Source organism: Lissotriton vulgaris, chromosome 7 (genome assembly GCF_964263255.1).
Source record: "Lissotriton vulgaris chromosome 7, aLisVul1.2, whole genome shotgun sequence".
NCBI lineage: Eukaryota > Metazoa > Chordata > Amphibia > Caudata > Salamandridae > Lissotriton > Lissotriton vulgaris.
The window spans coordinates 1,716,162,104-1,716,183,252 of NC_141695.1; the positions used below are offsets into that span (position 1 = coordinate 1,716,162,104).

A 21,149-nucleotide genomic window follows, 5' to 3' on the forward strand; every position below is an offset into this window, starting at 1 on the left:
AGGGAGACAGAGGGACGGGGACAGAGGGACGGAGACAGAGAGAGGGAGACAGAGGGAGGGAGACAGAGGGAGGGAGACAGAGGGAGGAGGATGACAGACAGAGAAAGACAGAGGGAGGGAGACAGAGAAGACAGACAGAGGGAGGGAGACAGACAGAGGGAGGGAGATAGAGGGCGATAGACAGAGGGCGATAGACAGAGGGAGGGAGGGAGACACACTGAGGGAGGGAGATAGAGGGAGGGAAACAGAGGGAGGGAGACAGAGGAAGGGAGACAGAGAGAGAGGGAGAGAGACAGAGAGAGAGAGCTGGAGACAAAGGGAGACAGAGAGTGGGAGGGAGAGAGAGAGAGATAGAGACAGAGAGAGAGAGAGAGAAAGAGAGGGATACAGAGAGAGAGAGAGAGAGAGAGAGAGGGAGGAAGGGAGAGAGAGAGAGGGAGGAAGACAGAGAGGGGGAAGGAGAGATAGAGGGAGGGAGACAGGCAGAGAGGGAGACAGAAAGAGAGGGAGACAGAGAGAGAGAGGGGGACAGACAGAGGGAGGGAGACAGAGGGAGGGAGACAGAGGAAGGGAGACAGACGGACACAGACAGTGGGAGACAGAGGGAGGGAGACAGAGGGAGAGGGAGGGAGACAGAGATAGAGAGGGAGAGAGACAGAGAGAGATAGAGAGGGAGAGAGACAGAGAGAGAGAGGGAGGGAGACAGAGAGAGGGAGAGAGTGGGAGACAGAGTGAGGGAGACAGAGGGAGACAGAGAAAGAGAGGAAGGGAGGGAGAGAGAGAGATAGAGAGAGGGAGGGAGACAAAGGGAGGGAGAGATAGAGAGAGGGAGGGAGACAGAGAGTGAAAGAGATATATATAGAGAGAGAGATGTGTGTATGCCGGGTCTGGTGGCTTAGTGGACGAAGGCGTCCGCTGCAGGGGCCTGTGTTCAACCTCATGGTCAGTATTTTTTTGCTCTAGCCCAGCCCTCCTCTCTTATTGACCCTGCCCCCACCGGTGCAGCCCTCAGCCACAAACCACACTGTAAATTTGGCCCCTGAGAGAAAGTTTGTGAGTACCCATGATCTAATGGCACAGTGATCCTAGGGGCAGCTTTATCCAATGGCACAGTGATCCTAGGGGCAGCTTTATCCCACGGCAAAGTGATCACAGGGGCAGCTTTATCCAGTGGCACAGTGATACTAGGGGCAGCTATATCCAATGGCCCAGTGATCCTAGAGGCAGCTTTATCCAATGGCACAGTGATCTAGGGACAGCTTTATCCAATGACACAGTGATCCTAGAGGCAGCTTTATCCAATGGCACAGGGATCTAGGAACAGCTTTATCCAATGACACAGTGATCCTAGGAGCAGCTTTATCCAATGGCACAGTGATCTAGGAACAGCTTTATCCAATGGCACAGTGATCCTAGAGGCATCTTTATCCAATGGCACAGTGATCCTAGGGGCAGCGATATCCAATGGCGCAGTGATCCCAGGGGCAGCTTTATCCAATGGCACAGTGCTATTAGGGACAGCTTTATCCAATGATACAGTGATCCCGAGGGCAACTTTATCCCATGGCACAATGATCCTAGGGGCAGCTTTATCCAATGGCACAGTGATCTTTGGGGCAGTTTATCTAGGGGCAGCTGTATCCAAGGGCGCAGTGATCCAGGGGACAACTTTATCCCATGGCACAATGATCCCAGGGGCAGCTTTATCCAATGGCACAGTGATCCCAGGGGCAGCTTTCTCCAATGGCATAAGTGATCCTAGGGGCAGCTTTATCCAATGGCACAGTGATCCCGGAGGCAGCTTTATCCAATGGCACAGTGATCCTAAGGGTAGCTTTATCCAATGGCACAGTGATCCTAGGGGCAGCTTTATCCAATGGCCCAGTGATCCTAGAGGCAGCTTTATCCAATGGCACAGTGATCCTAAGGGTAGCTTTATCCAATGGCACAGTGATCCTAGGGGCAGCTTTATCCAATGGCACAGTGATCCTAGGGGCCGCTTTATCCAATGGCACAGTGATCCTAGGGGCAGCTTTATCCCATGGCACACCGCATGAGCTTTACTTCTACTAGGCGTACAGTATTTTGGTGACATTGTTGCTGGCCCTGTATTCTTCAAGGAAATTCTCAATACTGTTATAAGCTATCCCAATTTTACCAGTGGCCTTTATTTCTCCTGTATCAGTAGCTTCATAGTTAAGACTATGAAGAGGGTGGAATGACATACTGTCCAGTGATTTATTGAAGGAAACAAAATGCAATCTAAATGGAGCCTGTGCTCACTGTCCCCCATGCAGCACCATATCAAATTATAGTCACATGTTTAGCAACAAGAGCACAAAAAGAATCTATGAGCCCAACTTGTAGCTGCAAAATGTTGGGGGGGCCTCCTCACCCATCCCTTTGCAGAGAATCACAAAAGAACAAACTCTAGCTTACATGTTTTTTCTTCCTTTGCTAGACTGCACATTTGGCAACCATAGGATGTTTCCAACTCAGTGATTCTGTAGGCCTGACACTACTGTCCAGCACCTCCACCCTGGAAAGCGTTCTAGCGCAGCAGAGGCAGGTACCCTGTAGATGGCTCTTAAATAAATACATTAAAACTATATTCTATATTTTTTCTGCTTGGAAAACATAGTCCAGCAGCTGCAAATTATTCTGAAGTCCTAAACATTTTTTGAAGGAGAAACTCAGGTTCAGACACAAAGATTTCAGGACCAAGAAATGAGGGGAATGTTTTGAAAGTTTATTATTTCATTTATTGTACATTTTCAGTGAACTGATCCGCTCAAAACATCAGAAACACAGCACTTGGAAACAAAACCAAGACGCACAACTTACAAAACTAAAGGACACTTTAGAAAAGGAGGAATGTACGAAGGGACATCAATACTCGAAGAAGGTCCCCCTCCCTTTGAGTGACAATCGTTTTCATGGGGTGCCTGAGATATGAGGACCAGAAGAGGCTGGGGTATGGACAAGGGGCTCCCAGCGTGTAATGATGTTAGGGTACCATCGGCCTGGAGATTGAGGAATGGGAATATGTTCCAAGTACACTTTAGGGACCTCTGGAGCAACTCTTTCTATGGTTCTTGATTGTGTCTTGAAATCCCGCCTTCTCGCTTCTGTTTGAATCTGGGTGAGATCGATGTGATCAGTGGTCCACGGATGGGCATCTTCAGCCTAGCAGGATGGAGTGGGTACAAGTGGCGGCCTGCGCTCATCGGCCTGCCACAGTTCACCTTGAACCCTGCTCTGATGGCAAGGGTTTACTTTCCCACTCGTCAAAGTAGTTGGATGAATTTAAATGCTTTTGCTATTAGCTTGTGTGATGTTTATTAACCAACTCTATATGACCCTTCAATATCCTTTTTCCACAAGCCCCACACAGCTTACTGCCAGAGGCGCAAATTGTATTTCCTTTGCAAGAAATTAACTAAGTTAAAATGGCAAAATTAGCTTTGAGTGAGGGAAAAGAAGGAGTGAGAAGTTGGGAGGAACACTGAAGTGAAATGAGAAACATCCTTTACCACGTAATCTTTATCACGATCTGCCTTTACAATGCAGTCACTACCACGATTATGATGTTACCATGCACTCCTTTACCATGCAAGTCGTTACAACGACTTAGAGGATGTGTTGTGGAATTTTGTTGGATTCGAAGTCCAACACCTCCCCTACTGTTGCATAGACTGGAGTAGAGTTAGTAAATTATACTATTCCAAAGTCCAGCGCCCCCCTAAGGCAAGTCATTGTAACAACTTTTTCTGTAAAGGAACGCATGGTACCGTCGGGGTAGAGACTGCGTTGTGATGGCGTGCGTGGTATATGAATGCGGGGTTCCATCATACATCCAAGTGAAATGAACAATGGACCGTGGCAAACCACACGCTGATCGATTCCATGGAGGAATAGGAATGCCCAGCACATCCATAGATATTGGACACAGGAGGGATTTTTACAGATGTGGATGGCTTCTGGAGGATCGCCTGGATGCCTTGATCAATATCCCATGAACCATACGTCACCGCAAGCGCAAGTGAACAGCCCTTGTCTCCAGTCCTCTCTAAGGGAAACTGATCTCATACTTCTTAAGTCTGTAACACTCATCCTATAACTCCCTCTTCTCTAGACCTATGTACATGTATGTCTGAATTCTTTGTTACTGACTTTCTGAAGCCTTTGGTCCATTCCCAGTTTCTACCTTTTTGTAAGATATTGTGCTTTGCAATATATATCTATAATTTAATGACCCATGTCTATGTGCTAATGCACCCTGTGCTCTCTCTGGAATATCAAGTAATATAATAAGTCTGCATTAAGTGAAAGAAACCTTGCCTTAGGCATGGAGTATTTGGCTAATCTCTCTGAGAGCTCAGGGTACTACGAGTAATCTGATTATGGACCCACCACCCCTCCCTGCATGAAATGACCAGAGCTGCATTTCTCTCCGAAGATGGGACCAGATATGGAGAAGGAGACAGTCCATCTAAAAGGGGGGGACCAGGAGGTCAGGAGAAGGAAGGAATGTGTTACTAAGAGAAGACAACTCTTTTGATGTGTTTGGAAACTAGACGACATGAACATGGACTGTGATACAGGAGTTAGACCCCGTCGTCCCCTGAAGAGGCATGACCTGGTTAGGAGCCAAGAAAGATGCCGGCAAGGCGGGGACCATAATACAGACAGGTGGTGCCTCCCCAAGCAAGACCTTAGGAAACCAGAGACTAAAGGGCCGGATCCTTCATTGTACTAGAATACAGGCCTCTGTCATGGTGTAGCATGGAGCAGGCAACGCTAGGGTGAAATCTCCCTTTACTGCATAGTCAAGCATTGACATCTGTTCCGCTGGTAATTCCAGTAGGGCCAAAACTGAGTAAAATACAGCCTCTCATTTAGAAATACTCTATGCATCTCTCATCCGTCACCCTGCTAAAGAGCCGGTACCAGTTCAGAGACATAGAAATGGCCAATTTATAAAAATGGCCATCTCGGAATGTACTTGTATTGTCACCGTTCCCAAAATGGCAGCGTAAACACCGGGCAGCGTATGGCAGTGTTCCTTTTAGAGGAATTCTTGTTTAACGTCAGACATCAGGTGTATCTGCAAAACCAGAACTTTCGTCCATCCACAGACACCTTTCTGTGAATAGTTAAGTAAACAGACCCTACAACCGGCAAACCAGGCACCTGTGATTAAGGTATGTGGATAGTGGTCACAGATCTGGGGTTTCTTCCAAACGCACTTCCTCCAGCTCTCTTGTACACAACCTACACCTATCTCATTTCCCTCATCTACCTCAACAACCAAAAAGGTGCAGAATGGCCGCCATCTTAGCATCAGTTGCTGCTTTGAAATTGACTGCTAAATCCCACCTATGGGCTTTGTGAATTCAAAATGGTTGCCACAAATGTTTCCTTTCTCCGAATCATGGCTGCTCTTTACTTTGAGTCTCGTGGTCTAACAGTCGTTTGGATGTCAAGATGTGGGAAAATGCAAAGCTCTTCAGAGAGGCTGAGGGGGCCAACTGAGAAAGAAAATCAGTTATAAAAAAAAAGAAAAGAAATACATTTTGTGATAAGGCGCGTATGTATCACAACAACTGGAAGAAAAGACAGGAAGGAAGGTGCGCAGGGCTGGATAGGAAGTGACATCACAGGAGAGGGAAGAACATCGTACCAACGAAGGGAAGATTCCGGCAGGAGAGTTGCACGAGTTTTCAAGTGAAAAAGTAGACTGAAGGCCAAACAAAGGGAGAAAAGAGAAAGACAGAGAGAAATAAAAAAAACTTTACAAACATGACTAACATCCTTCACAGCCACAAAATTCCCTATCTTCCACCCTCCAGGCACCCTCTCCCCCCAAAGCTCCCTCTGCCTTACACTGAATGGGAACCTCTACACACCTCCACCCTCAGAACCCCTTCGGGCTTAGGCGGAACGGCGCTGTGTTCTCCCTTCCACAATACAACATCTTGTGTCCCACCCAGGTGGGGGGGGGGGGCTCCATCCTCACCACAGAGATCTCCTCCTCCAACATTAGACCTTGGAAACCCTCAATAGTGCTACATCCACTCCCACGTCTACAGCAGAAGAGGCTGGTGTAGGGTGGGCCTCTATGCTGCTCGCAAAAGAGATCCCACTTTCCCATAGTAGAGGGGGCAGCTCCACCCTTTATATCCCAGAATGCTTCACAGTGTTCCCGCCCACTTCCACACCAGAACTCACGGTATCCCACATGCGCGGTGGCTGCATGGATTCTTCTCACCATAGAAATCCCTCGTTCCCAACTTTGCTCCACCTTTCAAATCCAGACTCCATGTCTCAGACTGGAGGGTGCTTTGGTCCCTCCCACGTCCACATAAGAAAGTCCTCTATTCCGCAAGGCGGTTGGGTGTCTCCATCATTCTCACCATAGCAACCCCCCTTTCCCAATTTATCTCCACCTACAAATCCAGAACCCACGCCTTGTCCCTCCTGGGATGCTGTTATACTCACTTATGATGATGATAAGGACTATGGCGCAGATGGCTCCCAGCATGATCATCATCTGTGGACGAGAACAAAGAGTTTCAGAGATTGTTGGAGTAACCAAGAGGCAAGAAGCAAGCAAAAGGTCAGTTTCTCCAAGCAATAACCAGCGAGCTTGAGTTCGTACCCAAGGACAGGCTTCAAGCCGCAGATGCTCCTCGCAGAACAATCCTAGATGCAACCTAGAAATCCAGAAGCTGCAACAAGAACCCACCATGCTCCCCAGCCTCTCCTAAGCTCCAGGACAGGAAGTGCAAAGCAGGCCTCCCAGCATGCACCGGGGAAGTGAAACTTAGCTAGAGTCCCTCCAACCACTGCCAACATTTTTAGGCCACTTTGCATTTTTGGGCACGCTTGCCTCATGTCTTTCAAAAGCTTGGGGCAGAAACAGCACTTCTTAGCACGAATAAATGACAACCAAACTCCAGAGCTCAAAATGGACACTTCAGCTCTGTTTCATATGCCTTTTATTCCTTGCAGCTAGTCAGGTAAAATAGGTCTCTAGGTTTTAAGTGTTTTTTTTTAGCTGCAGGTCTTTGGAAACAGCTTAGTCTGCCAGCATTTCGCTCTTGCTTAATTTGTGCAGGACCCTTCCTACGTCACAGTTCTTGCTTTGCCACAGCAGAGGGATAATGGCTAGATGGAGTGCTATTGAGCCACAGGAAGGGGTACACATCAACACACAAATGTTCTTATGAGAGACTCTTGAAGATAAAATAGCAACACAACAGCAATACTAAGTTAACAGCAAATCAATAAGTTAATAAATTGAATTTTATGTGCAGACAGTGCTGTTGAATCAGTAGGGACTGCTCAAGACAGGACAGACTACAATCCCCATAACCCATTTTGACAAAATAAATCGCAACGCTATCAAAAGGCCACTTTCTTTGGTTTAACCCTACGCGATGCTTAAGTCTCCACTCCAATGTGGGACGTGGCCTACTATTCTGTCACCTCTAAATAGACTAGAGATTAAACAAACATGTAAGGCACAAGGTGTGGGTGTTCATTCTTATGACAATAGTTGTAGTCTGAGATCAGGTGTGAATGCTGAAGCACTGAGGAAACCAGAAGGGGAGGCAGGGGAGCCCCTGTTGCTTGCATTGTCGTCACTAACTAATTTGTCTGCAGAAAGGGCCAAGGGAACCTATACCGTGGTAGAACTGTGGGACTGTGTGTGTGTGTGTGAGGGACATTCACCTGGATGCAGAACAATATACCTCTAAGGAAGATAGCAAGCGGCTGAGACGTGCCTGCCCCAGATGGGAAGCGAGTGAGGTGCTCATGTGAGGGGATAACAGACAGGAGATGTTCAGGTGATGAGAAGCCGCCACTGTGTGCTTGGTAGGAGCTACAAAGATAAAGATTACCTGCAAGAGAGTGGAACCAACTGAGGTGTCACTGCCCATAATTGGGCTGGCTTTATCTACCAAAGACTGAAAGTGACCAGGGTGGGCGTGTGAGGAGATGTTGGGCAGAACACACCTACCAGAGATGAGAAGTGGCAGGAGTGTACATGGACACGCCTGATCGAGATGGGTGGTGTCTGAGCTGTGTATAGCTTGGGCTGTCAGACAAGGCATCCCTGACAGAGATGGGAAGCAGCAGAGGTGTGTATGAGAAAAGATTACACATCTAACAGAAGTGGTTGCAATCAGAATGTGAGACGCATGGGTCAGTGTGCTACAAACCAGATGAAACCTCCAGAGCGGAGCCTAGGTCCTCACCTTGCAGTTCTTCCACCAGTATTTCCTTTTGAGTTTGCCAGCACTGCTTTCGAACTGGGAAGCCCCAGCCTGTAACGCGTCAGCCCGGTCATCCAGCTCCGACAGCTTCTGGTCCCTCTCTAGCACCTTGTCCACATTGACCCTCATAATGTCCACCACCTGAGGAGGAAAAACAAGATCAGGCAATTGGGAGAGAAATTGATGGAAGTGAGAGAGGGAGACACGAGAAAGCAGAAGGGGAGACCTGAAGAAGGGCGGAAATATATTGAAAATAAGAAAAGGACACCAAGGAAGCATGGCGCTCAGAGTCTGAAAATGGGGCAAAAAGCAAGAAGGTAAGAAGGGAATCGAAGGCAGACAGAGGTGGTGGTTGTGTCGAGGTCCCTCATTGCATCCAGAACATCTTGCCTCCAGTTTGTGCACTATGTCTGACCTTGTGGCTTCACTGATCAGTTGACTTAAATCTTGAGCCCACTGGAAGGTGCTCCACATTAATTCTGTAATTGCACCTCCTAGTAGAGTTACACACTCCACTGGACTATGGAGACATCTATCCAATTCTGCCCTGAAGCAAGATTCTACAATCAGGACAGAGGTCTGCAGAGGAGCCGACAGCTGAGTATGTCTATGTGTGACCAGCACAGCAGGACAGTCTCCTCGAACCCCCGCCTCTTACAATCAGACACTTTCAAAACTGATCTTGTGTCTTTGTGGTGAGTGTGACTGGTGTTTGTATAATGAAAATTCCACTCCTGAATTCTCACTCCTACTCCCCCACTGAAGGATAATATCTGGGCCATTCCATCCACTGTCCATCTGCCACAAAGGAACACATGGATAACTACAGTTGCAAGTGAGCTTTTCTGGGTGTGTCCTATTTCAAGACAAGGCCCATGAACTTTCTGAACACTAAAAAAGACAAATTTAATCAACCCTGGCACTGGTCTTGAGATTACTTTTGACCATGTTTTTTTTAATACATAGAGAAATTCAATCTTCTCTACTGAGGTGTACATCACATTCCCAGCCACTTTTCTAGGTCCATATTCTCCAATTGACTATATCGCAAAATCTCCTGATACTGACACCAGCCTGATTAACGCGCATTGATTCACGTGTGATCTATGAGAAAGCATGGCATGAAATGACTGATCTACCCAGAAGTTCTTCTGATCACGGGGATCTGACTCAGAGTGTACTTAAGTCCAGTTATTTACGTATTTCAGAAGGAATCTACCCCAGCTACTCCATCTCTATACTGAAAAGATTTTTTCTACTTCGGTGAGTAGCCTTTCTGTCATCGGCACAACCTTTACCATATCTTCAAGACTTGTCAGTGAATGCTGACCGCCCAGTTGCAGAGCAGCAAGCCGGTGACTTCAATTCATGCATCTACAATTCCGATGACACTGTTGCCAAAAGACAGTGTGACCCTGTCTTGAGGACCCTGCTCAATACAAGGCAATCCATTTGTCACTTGTTGTAGCAGAGCTAAGAGCCGACCAAATTGCTACCTGATCACGATTTATGATTTTTTTCCAGGAATTGGTCTATAGACCCCATTGATATTGCCAGAGAGCCTTTGCACAATCTTACTCACACCAACCTTGCTTCCACCCATATTTACCCTATCTTTTTATCTGGTGTCTTAATGTTTTTGAGAAACGTTCTACCATGGAAAAGGAATGTAAGATCTCACAGCAAATCTGGTTTTCCCCATTATTGGCAGGCTTTAAAACAGGAACACCGTCTAACACACCTTTATGTGGGAGAAGCTATAGCAGAGAGCTCAAAGAGATCTAAAAATTAATACTGAGACTTTGTGGCTGAATTCCATGTTGCCCAGAAGTCCTACTTGTCAAACTCCTCTACTACGGTTAACTGAAATAAATATTTACTATTGTGAGTTATCTCTTCAACCCACCGCCGTGCCATCATCTTCAAAATTCTGCTACCTGAAAACATCTGTGACAATTTATCTCTCACTTTTTGGGAACAAAAGTCAGTAACATTGAGAAACACATCTGCACTTTGGCTTCCCCTGCCCGTGAGTCTTCTTAGTGCAGACATTGACCTGTTGCCTTAAAGAAAACCAACAGCCCGATTCATCAAGCGAAATTGCGTTCGCAAAGGGCCAGATTCTGAGAATCTGGCCCTTTGCGAGTGCAATTTTTGCATTTGGGATTCATCATCCCAAATGCAAAAATCGCTATTAGCGAAATTGCTTTTTTGCGAGGAATTGGATTTAAGGAATCTCTAATAGAGATTCCTTAAATGCAATTCATCAACCAATTTGAAATTGCGAATTCGCAATATTTGGTCGCAATTTACCACGAAGTCTGACTTCGTGGTAAATTGCGAAAAAAGAGTAAAAAGCACTTTAGTGCATTTTTATCTTTTGCATGTTACACACACACATGTCCTTTGGACATGTGTGTGCGCAACACCTGTTTAAATTTGCATTTCAGGAATGCTACAGGGTGTCCTTTGGCCCCTGGCACCCTTTAAATCGCTATCTTAATTGCGATTAGCAAATTGCTAATCGCAAATAAGGAATACTCCCCATTCATTCCTATGGGCCTTTTGGCCCGTAGGAATGAATGGGGAGTTATTCCTTATTTGCGATTAGCAATTTGCTAATCGCAAATAAGGAATGTGTAGGAATCGCATTTTATTTTGCGAGTCTGTAATAGTGATTCCTTATGAATCGCTATTAAAGACTCGCAAAATGGGTCTTTGATGAATAAGGCTGCAAGTTTCTTTAACTTGGAACACATTCGAATCTAACTCTCTGCTCTACCAGGCCCTACCCTCCGCTCTTCTTGGCCAGGATCTTGCTGCCCTTTGGAATGTCTCTCTGGTCTCTGACATGTTTCCCAAGGAATGTAAGTCTACTTGGGTCAGTCTGCTCATAAACAAATCTAATCTTGACCTGTCCGACCAGTGTAACTTTCTGTTAATCTCTCTGGTGTATGTGGCCTCTAAGGTTTTAGCAGCCTAAGTATCGACTGACCCCTATGGCTGCTTTGAAAACAACACTTGCCTTAGCACTTTTTTGATGAGCTTTCAACCTCGTATTGGAATGGAATCAATAAAGGTGATGGCAATCGATGAGTCGTGAGATGCTGTGGGTGCTGGTTTCATCAGTATATTGATCCTTCTTGGTTACACACAGTCAACAATGCATTCCTTCTCAGCTATTTTCTGCCTCTGTGTCTATGGAACTATCTTAAAGTGGCTTCAGTCCCTCAATTAGGACTTGCAAGGCCTCTCGATTACCCCTTCACCTTCAGACTCACGAGGTTCACTTGTGAAGCACCTCAGGACTCCTCGCGGTTATCCAGCCTCTTCAGTCTGTACATTAAGCCAATTTGTTCTCTTTTCCAGTCCATGACTTCAATCTTATGCTGATGCGCCAGGGTCCCAATCTGTTTGGCCAATGATATGTTTGTTATTGCGGACAGAGAGTTTTTAACACGGAGTGCTGATGACGCATGACTCGATGGCCAGCAATTGGCTGCAGCTTCACACTGACAAGAACAAAGATGTGGTATTTAGAGACAGTTAGGGGCAACCCTTGTTGGCTGGAGGATCTTGTAATGTAGCCAATGCCAGTGACGGTAGCAAGGAATCTTAGGGTTGAGTTAGCTTTCAAACTGATCAGAGCCCCAGCATTTGCAGCTTCTAAGGAAGATCCTCACTGCCTCACAAAGTGAAGGAGTATTATCTTGTCACAGCCCTAGTGAGGTTATGCTATCACTACAGCAACTATTTCTCCCAGAGACATCTAGGTAGCTTGTGCACCAGTTTCAGTTGCTGGTGGTCCAGAGTGCCACTGTCAGCCTCATCCTGGGACTAGAAAATCTGATTATGCTACTCCTCTGACCCAGCCTCTCCTCTGGCTCCCAGTCCAAAGCTATTTGCATCCTCCACAACATGATCTTTGGCATGTACCCAACTTTTCCAAAAAGTAAGACTTTGGGGATAAGATGAGGTATAATCAGTACTTTCCTCAGTCGGGCAGGTTGTCATGCCAGATATAGTCTAGTCCGCGTGGGAGCTAAGCATCCTCTGGGCATGCTCCCACACTGTGAAACTCTCTTATCATGTTGCCTCGGCTCATAGTCGGCCATCTTAGATTCTAAGAAAAAGGGTTTTCAAAAGGCTTGCCTTTGTCTGCCTCTGTCCACCTCTGTCTGTGTTTGTGGCCAGTGCTAACCATTCAGCAGAGATGTGCAACCACTTTGGAAATGCCACACCTATCCAAACCCCTTTTAAGTGCCAGGCTTCTTGCTCGGCTTTGAATGATTTGTAAGCATCTGACTCTGGATGCTGAGTAAAGTGGCTACCCTTCACCCTATGAAAGCCGAAAGAGAGTGTGGGGAAAACAAGGAGAGTGAAGGATAGGAAATGGAGGAAACACTATAGCAATGGACATTTGAAGTGGGTAAGAGGATTTCAATAGGCAGAGGTAGAGTGGAAGCAAAGGAGAAATCATAAGGAAAAATTTAAAGAAGGCAAGTTGTAAGGAGATTGGTTATAGATGAAGAGAATGGAAACAGTGGCAGAGATGTGACTAGTTGACCAAGATGGAGGAAGAGGAAGTCTGAATAACTTCTCAGGGTGAACTGACTGTACCTTCCACAACACGAGATGCAGGGCGTCGGTGGTAACACTCACCTCTCCCACTTGGGCCTGTGTTTGCTGCAATCGCCTGTTACTGGTCAGGTTTGGAGGAGGTCCTGTCGGTGGCCCTGAAGGAGCATCAGGGCCTCCGGATGCTGGAGCGGGAGCAGACCTGTGGAAAACATTATACGGTCAACATTAAATCATTGAAGCCATCTAAATTATAATTGCATTTATGTAGATCTTACTAGCCCTGCTTTTTCGGCGAGTAGCATGGTACTCTGCAACCCAAAAAGGATTAGAAGTGAATTAAGATAGGGAGATATGAAAGTAATTTGAGCAGTGTACATGTGAGTTTCCTATTTGGATTGAAAAAGGATAGTGGTGGGATATAAGTGGGAAGGGTTTGCATTTATATAGCGCTTGCTACCCCTGATGAGGTGTTGAAGTGCTTTTCGGCGGGTAGCACACTACTCCGGAACCCAAACTGAATTAGTATAGGGAAATATCAAATTAATTTGAATGGTGGGCAAGTGAGTCTGTTAGTTGGATTGAAAACGATAGTGGAGGGATAGAAGAGGGAGGGTCTAGAAAGTGTTTTTGGGAGAACATAGCAGTAGGAGGACATTTGGGATGAGTAAAAAGGGAGGTGGGGAGAAGAGTCAGAGGGAAGGGTTTAAAAAGGCTTGTTTGGAAGATCTGAATAGTAAAAGAGGTTTGAGATGATGCAAGGAGGAGTAGAGGAGGGAAGAGTCTAGAAAGGGTTATTTTGGGGATTAATTTACTACTAATCCTTTAGGGGTTCCGGAGTAGCGTACTACTCGATGAAAAAGCGCTTTGATGCCTTGTCAGGGGTAGTAAGCGCTATTTAAATGCAATTACAATAAAATACAATAGAAGTAGAATGGGGATTGGGATGTGTCAGAGAGTAAATGTAGAGGATTTATTAAGAGAGGTATAGGGTAAGAACTAGGGTGCTGCGTCGGAGAGAATAGAATGAGGTTAGGGATGAGTCAGAGAGTGAAGGTACAAGATATATTGAGAGAGGTATAAGGTGAGATAGAGTGTACTTCATATGAGATGCTGAATTAGAAGTAAAGTAAGTAATATGTACATTTGTTAAGCAGAACTAACGAATATCTATATATTTATAAATATAATTACTAGAGACGTTTATAAAAAGCAATACACAGACACGGACAAGAACTGAAAGGCATCCATCTCATTACATGGTTTCTCAGCCACTGATCGTCGCTTTGACATGGCCGCCTGGCGGGCAGGCTTTCTTCCCTATCTTATATTGGCTTGTTAGTGGCAGACCTTCGATCTGAATGTCTTTTGTCAGAGGAGAGACATGAAGTGTGCACCAAGTATTCAACAACCCTTACCTTTTATAGAGTGAGGTAGCCCCATCTGCCTTAATCAGGGGCCCAGTTGGAGGGAATGGTGCCATGTTGTGACACGAGCACGGATGTCAACTGGCCCCTGTGCCACATTAGTTCTGCTGTTTGTATGTGTCATCATTATGTGCAATTGAACATACTTTCAACAAGGGTTCTCCGGGATCTCTTCAGCGCCTCTCACTTTTGGCAGTACCTGTTATCTATGACAGGGACCCAGGATGGGGGATTAGGGAGCTCTTAGGTGGTTGAAACTGCTGTGATAACATGTAACGGAACTGGTGCTATGTAAAGCGCTCTGATAACCTAATCGGTTCAAGTTCGCGCTATAGAAAACTCTAAAAATAAATAAATAAAATAAATAAATAAATAGAAACACGCACCATCTACACTTAGGTCCTCATTTACAAGGCCATTGCACCACTGGTGAGTCACCTTTTTGTAAACTGGGAATGTGTCAGAACCCTACACTTCCGAAGGGGAGGCATAGGAGTGACGCAACGAGGAGAAATACTTTTATTTTTCCTTGGTTTTTTTCCTCTTTCTATGCGTGCTGCAGTTGCAGCACGCATAGAAAGAGGAAAATGCCATCAATTATTGTTTTTGTGCGGCAAAAAAAACTAACATTTCACAAGGATGAGTTATAAGCAAATTTTAAAAGGTGAGAGAATTATGGATAGCTGATATCGCAGAAAAAAAGAGGAACAGGGTGCTTCTCTGTTCACATGCACGTGTCTGTCTGTCTTTATACCTGGAAACCAATTCATCAAAATCTCAGCGGTAGGAAAAGTGACATCCTTCTCCCAGAAGACCAGCAGAGCTCGGCCAGGAAGTTGATCCCAGGTGAGGTCGCAGCTGCACCCAGCTGGCCCGTCACTGGCAAAAAATGGCCAATGCAGCATTCAGTGAAGCAGACCGGCTGCCAACATCGGCAACGGACTTCAGCCGCAGAGTCAACTCTTGTTGACTCCACTCAACCTGGGAATGGCATCGTCCAAAGTCAACAAGGCTCGGGATGTCGCTGCACGGTGAAGAGCGGATTAAAAAATGTCTGAAGCTTTTATGAGCCCTTGGGTAGGATCTTCTGAGGAGCCCCAATCGGGGTGAAACTGGTCTTGGGTTGCATGTGTTCTGGTTCAGAAAGGATTCATCTTGGGCAGTTCAGGCTGGACTGTTCCTACTGGATCAGAGTCACGTCATATGGCTGTGTCTAATCTGGTGTTGCATGGTTGGCTAAAGAACGATGGGGTGGAATGCTGCACCGAGCGGTTCTCAGTGGTTAGAGTTCTTGTGATCATTGCTTTCATCACTTCCTGGGGTTTATACATATTACTGGATCAAAACACAGACTAGGTCTGTGGAGGGCCCTATGAACTATGCTGCACTGCTCACTGACATACTTTCTTATAAACCTGTGGTGAAAAATATGCACATTGCATTCGCTTGTTCACATTTATAAGCATATGCCTCGTATTATCTCCTGTGTAATGAAAATTAAAAAAAAAATAGAGTTTTAAGCTTGTGCTATCTCTCCCCAGGGATAGACGTTGATTCACAAAAAGACCCGCAGTTGCGGAAGTGATGTCATGCACCCTTTGGCCCTGAAGACTTCAACGGTTTGAACCCTTGGACCAAATTCAGCAATCAATACCCTCTTGTCTATTGCTGAAGGACAGGGAGGGAGTGATAAATACAAGTCAAGTTTACTTTCGGCTCTGGCTGCTGCATACATGACTTCTGAGACTAGGGGTAGCAAGGGAAGTGCAGAGGTTCCAAAGAAGAATCTAGGGGAAGTAGCTGCTATCCCTGTCCACCCGTAGTTTATGTTCATAGCCCACATGATTGGGTTCTTCTCTTTTCAGCTCAATCAACCCTTCTTCAACAAGTAGCGATTCTATCAATAAGAAACAGGGAAAACAGCAACCACAATTATACAGGCACTGGCAAAACCAATAGGTGCCAGCTTTTTGTCTTTGTCAATGCTTGTTTTCTTTTATCATGGCTTTTGCAAAAATTGATTCACGGTGAAGCTACTGTGCTCTTGTTCGAGCAAAAAGAAGATGGCTAAAAGTAACAACATTTTTTAGCCTTGTAATGTACACATTGCCATAATCGTCCCCCACACTGAAGGGAACTACCTTGTGTGTGGATATGCTCCATATGCAAGACCGGCTCCTCTGTTAAGGTTGAGGAGCGTTGCCCCCCCTGAAGCAAGCGCAGCAGGTATACACAGAATAATAAAATTGTCATTATTATTGTATTATTCTGTGTGCTGCCGGCCGCACTAGCACAACCAAGATGGTGGGGGAGGGCAGACAGATTCCTGCATATGTCTACAGTCGGCCAATCTGTCATGCGCCCTTAAAAGCCTGCAATCCCAGTGCTGTAAAACAGCTGAGGGATTGAAGACACAGGCCCCCAGCCTCAAACGGAGTGCTGAGTTAGCCTGCTCCAACCAATCCTAAAGCTGCTTTCAGCAGCTCCAGGATTGGTTGGATTCATATGTAGGAAGTATACCACCTTCCTTCCTGCTCTGCGTCATCATCGGTAGAGAGGAGGAAGGCAACATATTGGTGAGTTTTGCAGCACACTGCGCCTCACTGATTTTCCGAGTTTCTAGCCGCCCCTGTCCATATGAAAGGGCAGAATGCCATCGCATACAGTGAAGTAAGACAATGATTGTAGTGAACTGTTCCGGTACCCATAATGTATGCTGTAGTTTCCAAGCAAGCCTGGCTGAAGACGGCTGGAATGCCAGAAACCGGTCCTCGAAAGCTTGTTTCCGGTCCAGGGAAGACATGGCTTGGCAGTTCGGGCTGGACTGTTCCCATGAGGCACAGGGTCAGACTGATTTGCATTTGGCCATGTCTGAACTGGGGTGGTGTGGAATACAAAAAAACGATGGATTTAGTCCCAGATCTCTGTACTGAGGTGAATGTATGACATTGTTCTGCATTCTGTCCATCAACTGTGGTTTCTGCGTATGCTGTAGGGGGCAGAATCTAAATGTGAACGGCATAACAGCAGAACAATGAGTGAATAGGGTTGGCCGAAAGTCTCTATAGGTAAGTATATTATACATGCCATTTTAGAAAAAATCAAAAGACATTGCCTTACGCCAGACTTAAAATGCATATTACTTTATTATTGGAGCGATAATCCCGGCAATCATCTGTATCACTCTGCCTCTACATGGCCTAGCCTTCACTTTATCCTCTCACGTTTACATACATGCATCCATCCCGATTCAGGCGGAAGACTACCGATTTCAAGGCTCGCCTCCCGCCTCCTGATTCCAGCATGCAAAAACCCAATTCATTGAAGGGCTTCAGCTGACAGGGACTGGTCTTGTGTGACTTGCAGCTTGCATGGGCAGTAACCAGCTCCTGCAGGCCAGTGACCCATATTTTTATCACGCTTTCTCTGCCTGCCATAGCGCTTTTTCCGTGCTCCTGACAGGTAAGAAAAGTATACTTGCATTTCTAATATCTGACCCAGTAGTAGCACACTTGCAAGTCCCATACACGACAATAACCCGATTCAAGCCTCAATAGAAGTCAATGGTGGAAATACATTCTCCCAATAATTTTTGGGAAATCTCCCACTTTTCTCTTCTAAAATGTTGGCATGTATGCCTTTAGTAAACTAAATGGTCAGTATTTTGAACCGACCATCCTAAATATGTGCAATGTATATAGTTAGTTAGTTAGTTAGTTAATGACATTTGTTAAGCGCTTGGTTGCACAGAGAACAGTGCGTCCCCGCGCTGACAATCCTACCAACATCTCTTCAGCTTAGCTCACAAAGGGTGAGCACTAGGGCCAGGGACATACTATGCTGAATTTGTGTTGGGGAAAAGATGGGTTTTCAGCCTCTGTCTGAACCTGGTTTCAGACGGCTCCATCCTCAATTCGATGGGTAGGTCATTCCAGTCTTTGCTGGCATGGTGTCTAAAGGAACGTCCTCCCATCCTTGCTCTGTGTATCCGTGGCACCACTAATAGCATGCTGCCCATCGACCTCAGAGGGCGTGAGGGGCGATAGACTGGAAGTAAGTCCTGGAGATATGGAGGTGCTTTTTTGTGAGCTATATGGTGGGTGATGCACATAGTTTTAAATTTGATTCGTTCCTTTATTGGGAGCCAATGAAGGGAGCGTAATGCATGTTTCCCAGAGGCTCTCCTAGGGAGGTTAAGGACCAGCCTGGCAGCTGCGTTCTGGACGCGTTGTAGCTGTGTTAGGCCTTTTTTGCTAAGTCCACATAGGAGGGAGTTCCCATAGTCTAAATGGGAGGTGACCAAGGCATGTACCATAGTTTTTCTGGAGCTGGGGGGCAATAGGTCCAGGATTTTCCTCAGGACCTTCAAGAGGCCATAGCATTTTCCGGCAACCTTACCAACATGATTGGTAAAGGCTAGATTAGAGTCCAGAAGAAAGTCAAGGTTTTTAACTGTGTCTACCGGGGCCGGGACAGGGCCCAGTTCAATGGGCCACCAGGCAGAAGTCCAGATGGAAGGACAGGGACCTACGATAAGAACTTCCGTCTTATTACCATTAGGGCGGAGATAGTTCTGTTTCATCCAGCCGTCAAGTGCCACCAAGCAGGCCGAGAAATTCTCAGCATCCACAACTGGATCACGGGACAGATTGATCACCAGTTGTGTATCGTCTGTATAGGAGACTATTGCAACACCATATGACTCCACCAATTTGGCAAGGGGTTCCATGTACAGGTTAAATAATGTGGGGCTCAAAATCGAGCCCTGTGGAACCCCTTGCCTGAGACATCTTACACTGGATTTACATGGTGGACAATGCACTTGAAATCTCCTGTTCTTAAGGAAGGAAACCAACCACTCATGTGCAGGTCCGGTTATTCCCTTTTCATTCAGGCGGTCCAGTAATACGGGGTGTGATACGGTGTCAAACGCCGCACTTAAGTCCAGTAGGACCAGTGCGGCCGTGTGACCCTCATCCGCCTTACCCCGCAGCAGTTCTGTCGATAGGAGGAGGGCGGTCTCTGTCGAGTGTTTGGCTCTGAATCCCGACTGAGACGTGTGGAGGAGCTTGTTTTCCTCCACAAAGCTCACCAGCTGTCGGTTAACCAGTTTTTCTACTACCTTCGCACAGTAGGGAAGGAGGGAGATTGGTCTCAGGTTGTCTAATTGCGTTATGCTTATGTGGGCTTTCTTTTTTATTGGGACGACTTGGGCCAGTTTCCAGCTATCCGGAACTAGACATTCCTGGAAGGAAAGCGAGGCCATGTCACCTATATGCTTCGCTACCTGGGGAAGATGACTGCGAAGAATCCTCGCTGGTACCGCATCTAAGGGAGAGCCCGAGTGAATGTCCGATAGGATGTTGATAAGCTCCTCTGCTTGGGGAACCACAAATTTCCTAAGTTCTTCCCTGACCTTATTTCCGCAGTTGGGGACGGGCAGATTTGTAGCTTCAGAGTTAGTCTGAAACGATGCATAGATCTTTTCTACCTTCCCTATAAAGAAGTCTGCGATCTCATTGCATGACTCAGTCGAGGGGGGGACTTCCCCTGAACTCGCTAGAGGGGCGGAGAGTTCCTTCAGAATCATAAAGAGCTCTTTAGATGTGTTCTCTGCACAGTCAATCCTTTTATTATAGTACTCTCTTTTAGATTTCCTGATCTGGCTGTGGTAGGACCTTAGTTCACTCTTATAGACTTCACGTAGTGAGGGGGCATATTCCACTCTCCATCTACGCTCCAAGGTTTTACATTTGGTTTTAGCGGCGCGCAGCTCAGCGGTGAACCACGGAGCGGATTTCGTGCTCCCTGCCATGGCTTTATGAGTCCAAGGGGCTACATTATCCAGCGCACCTTGAACCCATTCGTCATACATCCTGTACGCCTCAACCAAATTGTCGCTGAGCTTTGGGGGTTCCTGTCCTAGGGCTTGACTGAAGGCGTCGTGACTGAATTTCCTCCAGTCCCTGCGCCTAATAACGGGAGGTTTCTGTAAAGGCCCCCTGTTGGGCAGTCTTCTGAGTTTAAAAGGGATCAAATAATGATCTGACCACAGGATCTTAATCGGAACAGAGACACTTATATCTTCCCAGTTTGTAAAAATTGGGTCCAGCAGATGTCCTGCTTGATGGGTGGCTCTGTTGTCAGCTAAAACAAACATGAGAGCTCTAAGTTCATTAATTAGGGAAACAGCCTCTCTGCAGTTGACATCATCCAAATGCACGTTGAGGTCTCCTACAATCATAAACTTATTATGGCGTAAAGCAAATTGCGTTAGAGCTTCCAGGAGGCTTTCAATGAACGCAGTCGCCACACCCGGAGGACGATAGATAAGGTAGCCCTTAATGGTGCAGTTGGGGCTAACCGAAATAGAAAAGAGTCCCGCTTCACATTTATTAATGGAAGTCGGTTCAAGAGAGACTGACAGTTCGCTTTTGTGGATAATGGTTATCCCCCCCCCCTCTTTGAACCCCTCTATTAATGTGAAGAATATTAAAGCCGGGAGGAAGGGCCTCTATGATATCAGGGATGGATTGTTCATCCAGCCATGTTTCTGTCAAGAAGACCAAGTCGGGTTTGTCATCTATCAGTAGGTCATAAATGTTCAAGCTATGACGTTTCATCGATCGACAGTTCAGTAATAAGGCAGATAGTTCATTACCTTCCTTACTCGTCGCTTGGTCTCTGAGGATAGTATGGCCGCAGCCCACACACTTCAGGGGCCATTGTTCCACCTGCAGCTTGTGTTCGCATTCCGGCGGCAGCCTCCTGCGCAGCTGTAGTAACGCCTGCCTCGTATAGGTTACTATCCCATGTTGGTCCGAGATGGTTTGGCCAGGGGGATGGGGCCTGGGCCGCTGAT

At 46.4% G+C, this 21,149-nt stretch overlaps 1 protein-coding gene across 1 annotated transcript in view; it reads right to left on the reverse strand.

Moving 5' to 3' along the window:
- Positions 1–2,728: 2,728 nt before the first annotated feature.
- The window catches only part of VAMP1 (vesicle associated membrane protein 1), an 85,070-nt gene continuing 66,649 nt past the window's right edge, over positions 2,729–21,149 (reverse strand). Inside the window, exons 2-5 of the mRNA XM_086932885.1 lie at positions 12,945–13,062; positions 8,265–8,423; positions 6,502–6,553; positions 2,729–5,740 (exon numbers count right to left, since the gene is read on the reverse strand). Coding sequence (XP_086789011.1) covers positions 5,724–5,740; positions 6,502–6,553; positions 8,265–8,423; positions 12,945–13,062 — 346 coding nt within the window. The 3' untranslated portion in view covers positions 2,729–5,723. The remainder of the gene's footprint in view (positions 5,741–6,501; positions 6,554–8,264; positions 8,424–12,944; positions 13,063–21,149) is intronic.